General features: G+C 38.4%; 2 protein-coding genes across 3 annotated transcripts; both read left to right on the forward strand.

Annotated features, from left to right (window-relative positions):
* The first annotated feature begins 223 nt into the window (after positions 1-223).
* On the forward strand, positions 224-9,207 carry LOC105338465 (organic cation transporter protein). The gene is made up of 10 exons (XM_011443610.4): positions 224-724; positions 2,539-2,803; positions 2,911-3,014; positions 3,290-3,444; positions 3,849-4,017; positions 4,159-4,371; positions 4,685-4,908; positions 5,037-5,218; positions 8,336-8,487; positions 8,622-9,207. The coding sequence occupies exons 1-10, from the start codon at positions 582-584 to the stop codon at positions 8,710-8,712; spliced, it is 1,698 nt and encodes a 565-aa protein (XP_011441912.2). The 5' UTR covers positions 224-581; the 3' UTR covers positions 8,713-9,207.
* Positions 9,208-10,559: 1,352 nt separating this feature from the next.
* On the forward strand, positions 10,560-14,943 carry LOC105338466 (uncharacterized). Of its 2 annotated transcripts, none has more exons than XM_011443611.4 (10): positions 10,560-10,677; positions 10,758-10,799; positions 10,914-11,005; positions 11,863-11,934; positions 12,962-13,091; positions 13,198-13,298; positions 13,393-13,464; positions 13,557-14,070; positions 14,259-14,447; positions 14,694-14,943. In XM_011443611.4, the coding sequence occupies exons 1-10, from the start codon at positions 10,668-10,670 to the stop codon at positions 14,924-14,926; spliced, it is 1,455 nt and encodes a 484-aa protein (XP_011441913.3). In that variant the 5' UTR covers positions 10,560-10,667; the 3' UTR covers positions 14,927-14,943. The 2 variants fall into 2 exon arrangements, with proteins under 2 accessions (XP_011441913.3, XP_011441914.3); XM_011443612.4 differs by having other exon boundaries at positions 13,590-14,070.
* The last annotated feature ends 167 nt before the right edge of the window (positions 14,944-15,110 follow it).

A 15,110-nucleotide genomic window follows, 5' to 3' on the forward strand; every position in this document is an offset into this window, starting at 1 on the left:
AGATTCATCGTATTTACTATTTCATTCAGACAATATTTGGATCATGCCCACGCCTGTGTCAGCAATAGTGGCAGCTGGTTAAAAGAGAGCCAGCAAACAAGAGAGATTAAAGCTGCGCATCCACATATCGATGCCTATTTGTACTGGGCCAGCAATGCATTTATAAAACATTCAGGAAAAAAATATGTGATGTACCTTTTAAGAAATATAATATACTAGTCATGATCGGCGATACTAATTTATTCAATTCACGGATTTGAATTAGTTTCCGCAAGAGCAAGAACGTTACACATACAGGAAAGGTTTGGGCTCCGTGGACCAAGCGACAAGCACAAACACAAAGGATTACCATCTAACAGACCGCAGTGTAATTTATTACAACTCGGATGTCAATATAATTTCTGGACACTCGACATCTGTCCCATCGATTAATAATTTTACGATCTCCATATAGTTTTGTCTATATTGCAGCACATTTCATTCATATAATACGAGATCACGTGGTTCGGTTCGCCAACAAAAACAGTGTCAACTGCGAGGCGGCCTGATTACATGTTTAAATCTTTTAAGAAACAGCCGATATGAAGTTTGATGATATTCTTAAAGATGTCGGAGAATTCGGGAAATATCAGAAAGTGGTTTATTTCCTACTGTGGCTTCCATCGTTTGCTACTGGACTTTTCATGATGCATTTGGTGTTTGTAATGGAAACCCCGAATTACAGGTAAATGAAAAATCTCACAAAAATTAAAATAGAATGTAGTTTTATTTTTCTTTCGGTTTTCATACATCAGATGATAATGGTTTTGGAGTTCACAGAGAGCTTCAACAGCAATATAATACCAAGTTAAATCCACCTAAAGTATTCAAAAGGAGAGGGGGTGGCACATGTGAGGACAATGCCCCACAGGTAATGGTCTGTTTACAAACAAAAAATGGATATCAGATAAGGCTTGCAATGAAAGTAGAAACAATACACGAGCTAGGGCAATGACCAAGCTAGGACCACGCATTGTTTATAGAATTTATAAAATGAACCATCATCGATTGAAAACAGCTGATAAACAAAGACATGCACCCTCTTAATTAATTAGTTATTTGCCTCTGATCTTTTTATGATAAAAATCTTCAAATGAGGTTGACACGGTTTCCCTTCAGGCAAAGCTATAAGACAATGGAGTGTTTCCAAACGCAGTGAAATTCAGCAATACAGCGAAGAATTCGATGTTACAAAGTAAACGAAATGAAATAGTCACACGAACTTAATTGTGCCATCTTTTGTAATCGCATGTTATATTTGCACTAAGATATATCTCTTTCGTGTAGAATTGACGGTTTGAAGTAGCCCTATTCATTTATGCAAAAGAGAGGGAATCGGTAACCTATTTCTATTTAATTCGGATGTTGTATATCAGTCAAAATTAATTATCATATAATTACCATTAATACAATATTTTTGGCAACAGCTACTGTAAACACTCGTGATGTTATAGTCACGCGTGTTGTCTTTGTTTGTACCATGTGCGTTTGTTATTATTATGGTACTATTTTCGTTGTGGATATTCTGTCACAACCACTTGTAGATGAATTGAAAGGGTTCGTTGGCTTATCACGAGTGCAAAATGTCTTTAGCCGTATACATGATAAAGTGGATAAATCCAGAGAAAACTGCTCTAGACGAGCAACACATTTAATGTAAGATAATATTGTACCGGGATTTTTTTTTAAACCTGGTATTTTTTAAATGCATGCAAATACAATGGTTGTTATCTTAAACGTAACCATGACACGTTTAACAATCAGGCACGTAGCATCGTTTTTGAAAGTGGGGGGGGGGGGGGGGGGGGGGGAGGCAGACTCATCCAAAAAATCTTGACAAGGAAAAAAATGTAAAGGGAAATAACACTTTCCCAAAATCTTCAAAATCCTAATTCGGGGGGGGGGGGGGGGGGGGGGGGGGGGGGGGGGGGGGGCTGGCGTAGTATATAACTTCAATTTTAATCCTAATATCCTTATTTTCATATCAATTTTTTACATCCTCCAAAAAAACGTGGAGGGGGGGGGGGGGGGTTACTCCATGATAATTCAATTTTTTATGTGTAAATTTTAAAAAAGTAGTTGTCGCGAGAAAAAGTGTGGGGGGGGGGGCCCTCCTGGCCCCCCTGATGCTACGTGCCTGACAATTATATCTTAGTTCGAAAGGCAATGTCATTTGGTTCTTTAGATATCTTGATTTGAATACAAATTATAAGTTCTTTTTTTTATCGTTGAACCTGGAATGTTGTTTTCTTCCTCACATCTGAAGTTGTCAAGAACTACCCCCCCCTCTCTCTCTCTCTCTCTCTCTCTCTCTCTCTCTCTCTCTCTCTCTCTCTCTCAGAACGTGACGACCTGGTGTTTAACTAAATCTTAATTAATCCTATTTGGAGTTTGAACGGGTTAGTTTTTAAGAAAAGAATAAATCACGATTACTGCATTTTTTTTTTCAGAGACACATATAACATATATTAGTTTATATATGTCCCTGACTTTTTACAGATGCAAAATTGCAGACTACCCAGATGACACATTTGGTGTTAAGGATCCCGGGCATCAACGCTTGGTTGAAATGACAATCCCTCGTGATTCAATGGGCGATTATGAAAAATGCAGTTTTTATTCCTACCAGACAAATAGAACAATTCTTATGTTCAACAGCTCAGATCTTCAAGAAAATTTCACTATCGGTGTCAACGCAACCCTTCAGAAGTGCTCCAAATGGGTTTACGAAAAGTCGGTGTTTAAAGAAACTTACACCTCCAAGGTATTTTTCAATATTTGGTACACGAGATGGTTTTATTGTCTTTGTATTTGTTCCCATGCATGAGAGCGAAGAATACACAAAATAATAATACAAAACACGCTTTGCAGCACAACCTTGTTTGCGATGACGCCATATTGGTATCACATTCCCGGATGATTTTCTACCTCGGGGTGCTCGTCGGTGACATTGTGTTTGGGTGGTCATCGGATAGGTCGGTTCATGCTGCCATTCTTACAGATACCAAATGTCGGTCAATCTTTTCAAATGGGGACCCTGGTTGAACGATTTTTCTCAAACACACACCTTTCCAGATTTTATGGGGATATAGTTTTCTGTTTATTTAAACTTTTACATTCACACTGAATACATGTATTCAGCAACCAGTTCTCGCAACCTTTACAGTGAATCATTCAAAAAAGAAGAAAATACAAATAAAGATAAATATCTGATAATTATTACATTCTCTCTTGATTCTCAATTTTTAAGAGTCGGGAGGAAGATAACAGTCTGTGTTGGACTTCTGCTGCTTATTGTTGCCGCGTTTGCTGTCAGTTGGGCCCCAGAAATAATCAGTTTTACCATCCTAGAATTCATTATAGGAGGCACAAACCACGGCTCCTTTCTCTGCACGAATGTTCTTGGTAAGGGCGAGGACTGATTAACGTTCATTTATATGAATAGATAATTATAACATATATAGTCTGTAAGTTTATAGAGTTGATACATAGTGCAAATGCATACGTTGTAAGTATTAGCCTTCGGGCAAGAGAATGCGCAAGGAATCAGTGAAACAAAAACATACTTGCTCGTTAAGTTTGCGTGAAGAGAATACCAAATTCAGATTTTAATTATGTTGTGAAATATTTGTACAATGATATAGTAATCCATTAAAGCACAAATCAGCTGATTAGGATATTCTCGGATATGTTTACCTATCTGATGTAGGTCACGTGCGAAACTAATCATCCCATTGATCCTAGGTATACACGTGCATGTACTCTTATGATTTCTGTCTAATTAACCCACATTTGTTTTGATCTTCAAGGACAGGAATTGGTTGGCCCGTCCAAGAGGAAGTACACGGGTACAATTCAGCACATGTTCTTTTCCATTGGCTTGGTATATCAAACTATAGTCTATTACTTCTCACGTGACTGGCAGATATCGTGCATAGTTCTGGCAGCATCTTGTGTCATTTTCATCCCGTACTGGTGGTACGTGGGCTATTACGTATTCAATACATTTTTCGTTCAAGTACAGTTGTTACAAACATTTATTTCCCCTTTTTGAAGTAATCAATTTCGTCTTGATTTTAAAAACTTTTCATACATGATTCTTTGTCATTGAATTGTAAGGTTGATTCCCGAATCTCCAAGATGGCTGATCAGCCAAGGACGCAACGAAGAGGCCAATGCCATACTCCAGAAGATGGCCAAAGTGAATGGAACTAAAATATCGCCGGATGTCGTGGCGAATCTCACTATCAAGAAAGAGAAGACGGGTAGCTTTAAGGACCTCCTTAAAAGCAAGACGATGTGCCTTAGAGCGGTCATTCTGTGTTTCAACTGGTATATAAATATGTACAGACATTGAGGATAAAAATTATATACAGTTGCAATCTGAACATTTTAAAATTCTGTTCACTAACGATAAAGGTTAAGCACATAAGCAAAAACATACAGCACATATACTCATGGAAAGTAAAACATCCTGCAATTTGAAGGTAGAAGGTGTTCTTGGGGTACCATACATTCTACTTGTTTGTGAACGTGTTTTTCTGGGCTTTACTTTATAGTCCGAGAAATATCAGCAATTATTCACTTAATCCACAATTTGTGTGAGACGCATTTTAACATCCATTTTGCCTTGCTTTCTATCCAGGATGGCAGTTTGTCTGATGTATTATGGGGTTACCTTTAACGCTGGAAATATTGGCGACTTTTACCTGAACTTTTTCTTGATGGGCATTGTGGAATTTCCAGGAATTCTTTCCACTATTCTTTTAATTGATCGGATAGGTAGAAAGAAGATGCATCTAATGTGCATGATGTTAGGGGGCATAGCGTGTCTTTGTACCATATTCACCGTCACCTTCGCCAGAGAGAGTAAGTACCTTAAAGAACCTAGCACTGAAAAACTCCTATAATATACAACAATGAAAATCGATATATAATTGAAATACCAACTAATTGGCAAAAATTGCTAGTTGACTGATTTCACTAATTTATTGTAGCATTGAGACCACTGACCATCGCTCTGGCAGTGATTGGCAAAATGGCTTCCTCCGCCGCCTTTGTGTGTGTCTATATATTCACGGTGGAACTCTTCCCCACTGTCATCAGGAACGTGGCCCTAGGTGGAGGGTCCTGTTTTGCAAGAATAGGGAGCATGATCGCGCCCTATTTTGTAATGCTGGTAAGTTGGCTGTAAAATGGAGGTTTTTAAAGGTAAAACCCCTGTTTACGAGATATCTATACTTACCTGCATCAACTTTTTGCATTTTCCCCGAGCTGCCTACGATCATGCCTGAACTTTTGAGACCACCCCTGTGGCATCATCTAGTGTTTACCCATAATGCACAAGCATACTTCCGTTTCAGTTTTGTGAGGGCCTACACAACTAGGACCCAATGAACAGGGGTGGGTGATGCAGGTAAGTATAGATATCTCGTAAACAGGGGTTTTACCTTTAAAAACCTCCAGTTTACATCAATATCTATACTTACCTGCATCAACTTTTTGCAGAATTTGTAGCAGAAATATTGGGCGGGAGATTACAATCACTATCATATAATAGTAAAATAAAGAATACACTCACCCAAAAAGATATTCTATTTTTGTTCTTTTTCTTTTGCCCATCTCGATGTATCAAGAACTGATGACTTGGCAAAGCGAGCTTCTCCTTGAGGAACATCTCTCATATAGAATGAAGTAAAGGTGTTTTCTGTTGCCCAATGAGCTGTCTGTAGAATTTCTTCTAGAGTTGCACCATTGAAAAGGGCCCATGAAGTTGCCAATCGTCTTGTATCATGTGCACGCACATGAGATAAGGTCTCACTGTTATGTTCATACACAAACTTTACTAGTGACACAATCCATCTTGAAATTGAATTCTTGGATGCTGGTTTTTGCGAGTCCGATTTGTAAGTCAAGAATAAACACTTTTCATCACCACGAGAAGACTCTGTCCTTTTTAGGTACATTTTAAGTGCTCTACAAGGACACAAAAGCAAGTCTCTACTGTCTGTTGCAAAGCTATTAAACTCTGGTATGAATATTGGTTTCCATGGCTTTCCTAATCTCTGAGTTTTGGCTAAAAACTGTATATTTGGTAATAAACGTATTCCATTCTGCTCAAGACGTAAATGTGACTCTCCAATTGAAAGAGCTTGAATTTCGCTTACTCTTGATGCTGTTGCCAGAGTCACAAGGAACACTGTCTTCCATGTAAGGTACTTCATATCGCATGAATTCATCGGTTCAAATGGGGAGTCACACAACTTCCAAAGAACAGTCGGCAAATCCCAATTTGGAAGTAATGGTCGTACATTAGGTTCAGAATTGTATATTCCTTTTATTAACTTTGACAGATCAGTGTTATTACTGACAGAACTATTGCTCCAACCCTTATGCATAGATGCTATCGCTGACCTATAACCCATTAAAGTATTTGGCTTACAATTATGTTCTTCATGCAAATAGATGAAGAAGTCTGCTAAATCAGCTACAGTGGCCTCAACTGAATCCTTTTGGTTCTTGGCACACCATTCCTTGTAGATTCGTATTCTAGCATCATACATTTTTCTTGTTGACTGTCTTCGTGAGTTGAAGATAAATGACTTAGCTTTCTCAGAAAATCTATTCTCTGTTCTTTGTTGTTTGAAATTTTCCAAACCGCCAGATGCAGACTTTCTGGACTTGGATGAATGAACTGCCCTCTTCTTTGAGTCAACATGTCTCTTATTATTGGAAGTTCCCTTGGAATGTCGACCAATAGATGTAGTAGGTCTGGAAACCATGACTGTCTTGGTGAAAACGGAGCGATGAGGAGAAGAATGCAACATAGGGTTGCGGAAACGGTGAGAATTTTTGTTTCCTTTTCTCCCTGTTGTAAAACTGCTGTCCTCAATGTTGTCATCAAGGCGCGGCGTTGTGCAGTACTTGTCAAAGTCGGAAGAAGCGACTCGGTATTTTTCATCATCTGATGCTTTATAAGTCCGAATCGCACCTTTTCGCTGGAATTCTTCATCAACATCTGTTAATGTGTTTAAAATGTACCCATCCATAGGCAAAGACTGTTGTGGGGTAGATGATTTTGTCCCAATCAAACGATTTGACATGTATGATTTGAAGTCTCGGCTCTGAGTTTCAGAGGCATCAACTGAGTTGATGTTCAGTTCTGTAGACACTTTTTTAACAAAATTTTTCCAGTCTACCATGCATGAACCATTAGAGTCTGTGTCATGCGTATGTACTGAACCCAAGACAGAGTTATCAAACTCTGAACGATTATCCTCGTGAACATCAATAACATCATCAAGTGAATTGCTTAAGACTTGATCAGTTTCACCTCTGTGGCTTACCAGATCATCGTCATCCGATTCTCTGGAGCGTTGATCATCTGACGGTCGAAATCTATCGAACCTGTTACACGCCCTGTCTGAACGAACATCAGACGTAATAGCAATAGTCGGTTGTTTATTCGAATCCTGGACCAACTCTTTAATTCTAGCGTCAATCAACCTTTTCATGCAATTCTCTTGATATTGCTGCCATTGGGCTTCGAAATTCCCCAACACGAAAGGCGGAAAATTACCTACTTGAGGTGGGACTGAACCCTGCGTCAAGTCGCCGCCATTTTGACTCATTTCTGTCGGAGAAAGAATTTCTGATGCAGCTACGTTTCCCGCAGAGGAAACTTGACTATCAGAACGATTGCCACTATTCCCCACAGAGGGAACTTCTGGATTTGGCAATGTAGCTGACTTTCTCCCCGCTTCAGATTTCTTTCGCTCGATCATCTTTCTGATCAACGTCCGTTTTTCCTCTGACCACTTACTGCAAACTTCGCATGGAAATGCTTCGTTGCAAACTCTGTGTCTATAGCACTCTGCGTGGTCATCCAAAACGGTCATTTCTCTATTACATTTTACGCAAATTTTAAATGAATCAGACATTTTAAGACCGCAGGCTTAAGAAATTTTAATCGAAGAAAAACACGCGGCTTTTCTTCTCGAATGCCCGAACAAAACTGAAACGGAAGTATGCTTGTGCATTATGGGTAAACACTAGATGATGCCACAGGGGTGGTCTCAAAAGTTCAGGCATGATCGTAGGCAGCTCGGGGAAAATGCAAAAAGTTGATGCAGGTAAGTATAGATATTGATGTAAACTTAAGCTTGTCCGTTCGCATGTCGGTGCTTTCTCATGAAGGAACAGGTTGATATTTGGCACCATAGGGCATAAGAAAGACGCGAAAAAAACTCTAAAATCTCGTGCGGGGATGTTAACAAAAGACATTTTTTTATCGCAGGGTATGTCGATCGGAGGAGCTATCGGGGAAGCCTTGCCTCTGGTCATTTTTGGTGCAACCTCCGTTATTGCCGGTCTTATGTGCCTTTATTTACCGGAAACGCTGAACCAGAGGCTTCCGGAAACCATTGAGGATGGAATCAACTTTGGAAGGTACCTGGAAATCACGGAAAATATAAACACACACACTCTCTCTCTCTCTCTCTCTCTCTCTCTCTCTCTCTCTCTCTCTCTCTCTCTCTCTCTGAACAACATTTTCATATCGGGTGTTTTCTTCCCTAAAACAGAGTTAAAAAGACAATGGTCGTTGAAAGAAACGGAGTTGACGAGACACAGAAAAACCTGGTCGGTGACACAATAGACAACGACGAACTCTAGGATCCTGTCGACGATGTTACCAAAGATTAAATGTCCACATGCCTGTGTTCAGTCTGCTTCTGAAAAATGTCGTCTATTGGAAACGTAAGCTGTACATGTATATATTGATTTGCAAAATGTATACATCACTAACGGCTTTGCAACAATTTTTTACAATGCGCGTACATGTATATAGATACTCTATGCTATCTCTATACAGTACTTTATATGAGGTTTCAATCTATTTGTATTTTATGATTTATAATTTGATATGAATTTTTAAAATGGGAGTTTTATCCGTCATTTTTGCTGCAGACGAAAACATAATGTGTGGTTTTTTTTACACAATGCGTTGCGACAATGTGTCTTCTTTGCAAATGCAAGTTGTATGATTAATTGTTATATACCGTATACAACTATTTTTTATTAGAATTAATGTGCATATTGTACATACAATTATTTGTATTTTATGATTTGTATTAATTTTGTGATTTATAAAACCTAATACAGAAGAGAGTTCTGTCATTATTTGTCTTGAACAATTAAGGAAGGCATGGTTTGCGCATCTTTTGGTGGGATCACTGATACCATGAACTTTTGCAACAACTTGAATTCTGTTTCATATTCTGGCCCAGAAAATTTTGCTACCTAAATGTTACAATGTTCTGTAAGCATCTCTCTCCAACTCTATCTACCTCTCTCAACCCAAACTTTTGGGGCACCGTTTCGAAAGCAAGGTCCAGTATCTTGGATATAAAAATGATTAAAAGCATTAATTTGCTGAAGAAAAAATCTTTGAACCGATTCTTAATATGTAAAATTTATTTCAGTCATATCTATCAAAAGAGAATTCAGTATGGATTTCGACCATTTAATTTTACTCTGTATAGGCATGAAAATGAGGAAAACGGAGAAAACGTGTTTCAAACTAACAAGATTAATTCACCTTGAATTGCTCTTGAATTTTAAAATTCGCCTTTTAATCTACAAACTTCAGTGTGTACTATACAGTCACTTATATTTAAGGAATAAGGAATCATTCTTTGATCAAATGCGATAAGACGCCCATTTTGTGTCGCTCATCTTTTTTGGAATTATTGGACTATAGGCTTCAAAATTGATTCGTAATATGATCACAGACAAAGACAGTTGAAAAATGTAAATATTGCGGAAACATTTTATAAATAGTGCCTGTTTGGGAGGGTAACAGTTGAAATTGACACGCGAAGCGGAGGTTGACAATGGTTTTCGAGGGGTGTTAATTTCAACTGTTATCCTCCCAAACAAGCACTATTTATTTTATCATACTGAATGTCTTTATTTTAGAGAAATTTTTAGTGCTTTTGTATGGAAATGACGTGAATTCTACGGCGAACCGTACGCGCATGTAACAATTCGTTGTGTTACCCGTTGCCAAGTGTGTTGCTAACGCTAAGGGTAATAGAACGGATTATCACCTGCGTCTAAACCAATCAGATTTCAGTATTTAACATGAAAGTATAATAATGAACATTGACGTACAAATATCAAGGTCCAAAGTTAAAATATAAACTTCTAGAGTATTTTGATGTTTTGAAATACAAAAGAAAATACGTGTATATTAACAGATCGTTTCATCAGCTATTACCAGTTTGCACTACAATTGTCAAGTAAAATAAAATTTCTGAGCACATATAAATGCATTAATTGGTAATTCTTGGTATATACTTATATTCTCATGTAGTGTATCAAATGAAAAAAAAAACCCTGTTTGATCGAAAACAAAAAATTATTGTTTAATTGAAAAATTATGTTGAACGATTACAACAATTTTTATAAATGTGGTTAGTGTTTCTGTTGTCCTATATGTACATCACAGCTGTCTCTCTCTCTCTCTCTATTGCTGTAGGTGGAATCACCATTAAGTCCTTTAGATAGCAGATAAGATAGTCAACTATTCGCTTCTGATCCATAAATGTGACCTAGAATTGACCACTATGAAATCTAGTAAGTTTTTTCAAACAAAGAAACGTGACATGTCTATATTATTTCCCCTATTTGATTTTGGCATCCTAATGTTTTTTCAGGTGTTCCCGCCTTGGCGATTTTCTTAACCACCTTAATTGAAGGTATTTTTTGTCTGAAAAAATATATACTTTTGTTTACTGGGTCTCAGTGTAACGTGGTCTGTTCGAGTCCGTTAAGAGCATTTCTGTGTATATTTCCTCTGATATACACTGTAGGTTCTCTGGCGGCTGTGTCATGTTTTAACTGTCCGGACAGAGTTGCTTACCCTCGGGATTGTCCGTTTATTACAAGATGCGGGGACCACGAGGTATGTTGTTGGATATGTATGGTATATTCACACAAATAACAGGTTTTTTTTTTAAAATCCACACATTCCGTCTAAATTGGTTTGTACAAAGCTATACTAGTATATAGCTCCATACAAATGTCTCGGCCGTGGAAATGAACATATTCACTATCAAGCATGTCATTCAATGACGTAATACGAACATTTTTAATCTACATGTACTTCATGCGTGGTTATATCAGAAAATCGTCTTTTATACTACATGCTAGTAATTATAGGAACTGGGTTACTGCACGCAACGTAGTGCATTTGCAAGTCATCGCCCTGACCCAGGGGCCATAAAACTTCAATAGAGGAACTCACATTCGATGCCTCACTTTTATAAAAGGTTTATAAAGTGGGAAAGTGAGAATGGAATCAAAAGTTTACTGGCCTCGGCGCCTGGTTCAGACTTCATCAGAGCTTTGTAAATAGCAGCATTTAATAATAATTTTATAGGAACGGGATAAATATATCAGTAACTTTATATTTATATTTTCATTGTCTTTGCCTGTGATAACAATACGAATTGATTTTGTAATATATATGGTCCAACACAGTTCACCAATGATTATTTTGATGTTGAATCGTACAATTGCTGAAAAATTTTACTAATTAACGTACCGGTAATAAGGAAATTTTCCTTGAAAATTATGAGGCGATCAAATACGATTGCGCGTGATCAAATCTATCATAAAGCCTTTCAGGTACTACATTGGGTTTGATTAGCCCCGACCGTATTTGATCACCTCGTAATACTCAAAGTATGATTCCTTAAAATTATACAGCATAACTGTATTACGTTGTAGTTATCAAATACATTTTTCTTTTAATTTCAGGTGTGTTTCGTCGACCAGTTTGTCTCCCCAGACGGGAACATCTTCTTTAGAAGTGGCTGCAGATCAAAAGCCGTAAGATTTTTACAAACTTCAATCCATAAAACCCGCCCTGATCCGTGGAAACATGGGTCCATGGGCCTGATAAGTTAAACTGAATGTAATAAATCCTAGTGTGTTTGGTTGGTTATGTAACCGTGGGTTTCTCCTCGAAAAAACCCCACACACAGCCATTTATTTACTTCTCACCTTAATCACTTGCACACAACCTTTCATTCTATCACTAGCAATATCGTTAATGGAAATATTAATAAAAGAACTTACTTTCTAAGGTCACTCTTTGATTGCTAGAATTGAAATAAATTATATAAAAAACAAACTGAACTCTCTAGGAATTTGACCCTAGAATAACCAATAGAAATCCAGAATTCTTGTTATGACCAATAGACTGTCACTGACCTCTAAACTAGTTCTTATGTAAAACTGGTCCTAATGAATATTAAAAATAAGCCATAAAAGATAACTGTAATGAAAAATTAGTAAGTTCATGCTTAGTGAAATTAGTAGTATGTAAATGTACTAGCTAGCTACATAGATAATGTATAGTTTAACGTTGAAATTGTTTTATTTATTTCCAGCTATTTACCTGATATCAAAAAAATTATTTCTTAATTTATTTATTTACAGTTGATAACCATTAAAATAACACATTATCACAATTACTTTTCATGGATAGTAAGATTTATGTTAAGGTGGCAGATTATTTTTTATGGGGGAGAGAGGTGTTGTATTCTATGATCAATATAGCCATGCACCTTGAGATAATCAATTTTACGATATTGAAAATTCAAACTTAGGAATCATGGATTTCATTTCATTTTACCCATAACATGAACCCTTTTGGGGTATGGATTTGACATTTACAATACTAGTACATGTCACATAACCCTGCTAATATGAAACATCGGGTCAAGATGGGCATGGAAGTTTAACAAGAAACTGATATTACTTAATTACGACGCACGATGAAAGACAAAAAAAGGAGTCCGCAATAAGCGACTCTGGTGACCAAAAATACAGCTAGAAACTCTGCATCATTTAGATGTGCGGACTAGGGGGTAGGCGGGATATCTCCCCCGAGAAGAGACAAGTGGGGGTGGGCGGCGAGATCAAAGTCTGCGAGAACTGCTGCTCCTCGGACCACTGCAACTACGGCGGCTGTGGACAGGATTGTGAGTAGGCAACCAAATATTAATATTAATTAACTTAATAAGTCCAATGAACCTTTGTATCTTTGAGCAAAGACTAATGGAGAGAAATCTGTGGACTTTGTTTCAGCTCTTCCTCCTCCCAGTAAAAGGGGTCCCATATGCTACAACTGTTTCCAACAGCAGACCGAGGCTGGCTGTAACAGGATCACGGTGTGTCCAGAGGATTGCGTAAGAACGATTTCTCTACAATATCGAACTATGATAATACCTCTATAAACCAGCCTATATGTAGCATGATAGTTTTTTCTGAATTACCCTACAGGAATGCCATATCATGCGGGCCCCTGACGCCAACTATGATTTAGCCTACACAACGGGATGTGTCCGTAAATCGGTATGTATATGTATTTTATCTCAAAATAAGGGGCCATCGTAAACGTGTTGTATGTAAGAGTCTGCACTCAGGGCGAGCGATCCCAACACTAGATTAACTGCAGATCGGATCTACTACCGCTTCAGACTTGTCATGCGAGCCATTTGGGATCATCATCCGGGTCATCTTCGGGACCAACCTCGGGATCAACAGCGGGTCCTCCTGTGTCTGTGGTAGGGAGGAGAATGATCGAGAACAACTACAACCTGGCCCCTAGAGCTGCCGAGAAGCGCGCCGGGTTCTGTTTCACCTGCTGTCCAAACGACCTCTGTAACCGGAACTGCTCAATGGCCCATGCGCACGCAGCATCAACCACACCCCCACCGACAACAACCTCCACTTTGACAACAACAACTAGTACTACAACCGTTCCAACAACAACAACAACAACAACAAAAACCACAACAACACCAACAACAACAGCTAGTACCACAACCGTAACCACCACAACAACGACTTCTCCAACGACGACAACAACCTTACCCACGACGACAACAACCTTACCCACGACGACAACAACCTTACCGACGACGACAACAACATTGCCAACTACCACAACAGCACTGAGTGAGTACCCGTACTTCTTCAAAATGAAACTTTTTCACGTTTCATTTCGATAATCATGTGATTATAACCACTTGATACACATTGCATAATCACAATATTAGATACTCAGTAGTATTTTGTGATTTTTTATGAACAAAATTGCAACTGTTCATTGTTTTGAAGTAAAATGAAATGCTCTGCTATGACAGAATGTCCTTCCGATTTCAAGAGGTACTTGAATCACTGCTACTATTTCTCTACGGATATCAAGTACTGGGGAGAAGCCGGACAACTGTGTAAACTAAAGGGAGGATATTTGGCAAAGATTGACGACCAGTTGGAAGAAGATTTCATCGTCAGCGTCATCCAACCTTTGGTCCACAATGGCCAAATACCAGGCGAGTCAATATTTTTGCATTTATCATTGGATTCGTCCGGCTGCCCAAAATTCTAAAATATTCAATCTGAATCAATGGTCTTCAGATAATAAACATTATCTTCCTTATGGAGAGATATTATTAGGTTTTCCCTAATATAATCCGCAGTACTAGTTTATATGCGTTTTGAGATTTCGTCGTTATGTTTCAAATTTTTAATATAACTGTCATCACTATGTGCATACGTCATAGTTATTGGTCTTTCAGGATATGTATGGGGATATTACATCGGGGCCCATTTAGTTCAGGGGGTGTGGCAGTGGTCGGACGGGGTGCCCCTCAACTACACCAACTGGGGGACAAATGAGCCCGACCACCCCGGGGAGCAGAACTTCGGCTTCGTCTTCCTACCGGGACACTATGTTGGAGATTACAAATGGGGCAGTCACAAGGACATGCAGGGAACATCGCGGTTTATATGCGAAAAAGATCTCATCTAATAAACTTACTAGGTCAATATTGTTTGTTTTACGTCAGTGTTATGTGAGGTCAATGTTTGTAAAAGTCGTGCGCGGGGCAATGAACTTTGCGACCAAGACTACAAATCAACCTTTCAGTGCTCAGAGATTACTTATGCATGCAAGTTTGATATCATTTGCACGTCAAGACCCTGACCATATCCCT

The sequence above is a fragment of the Magallana gigas genome, chromosome 2 (genome assembly GCF_963853765.1).
Source record: "Magallana gigas chromosome 2, xbMagGiga1.1, whole genome shotgun sequence".
Taxonomy (NCBI): domain Eukaryota; kingdom Metazoa; phylum Mollusca; class Bivalvia; order Ostreida; family Ostreidae; genus Magallana; species Magallana gigas.

Bases quoted from the DNA above. Each gene is read 5' to 3' on its own strand.
- LOC105338465 (XM_011443610.4), top strand. From the start codon at position 582: ATGAAGTTTGATGATATTCTTAAAGATGTCGGAGAATTCGGGAAATAT. The intron at 2,804-2,910 runs GTATTTTTCAAT...CACGCTTTGCAG, and splicing joins AAGAAACTTACACCTCCAAG to CACAACCTTGTTTGCGATGA. The intron at 4,909-5,036 runs GTAAGTACCTTA...AATTTATTGTAG, and splicing joins CGTCACCTTCGCCAGAGAGA to CATTGAGACCACTGACCATC.
- LOC105338466 (XM_011443611.4), top strand. The intron at 13,465-13,556 runs GTATGTATATGT...TCCCAACACTAG, and splicing joins CGGGATGTGTCCGTAAATCG to ATTAACTGCAGATCGGATCT. The intron at 14,448-14,693 runs GCGAGTCAATAT...TTGGTCTTTCAG, and splicing joins CCACAATGGCCAAATACCAG to GATATGTATGGGGATATTAC.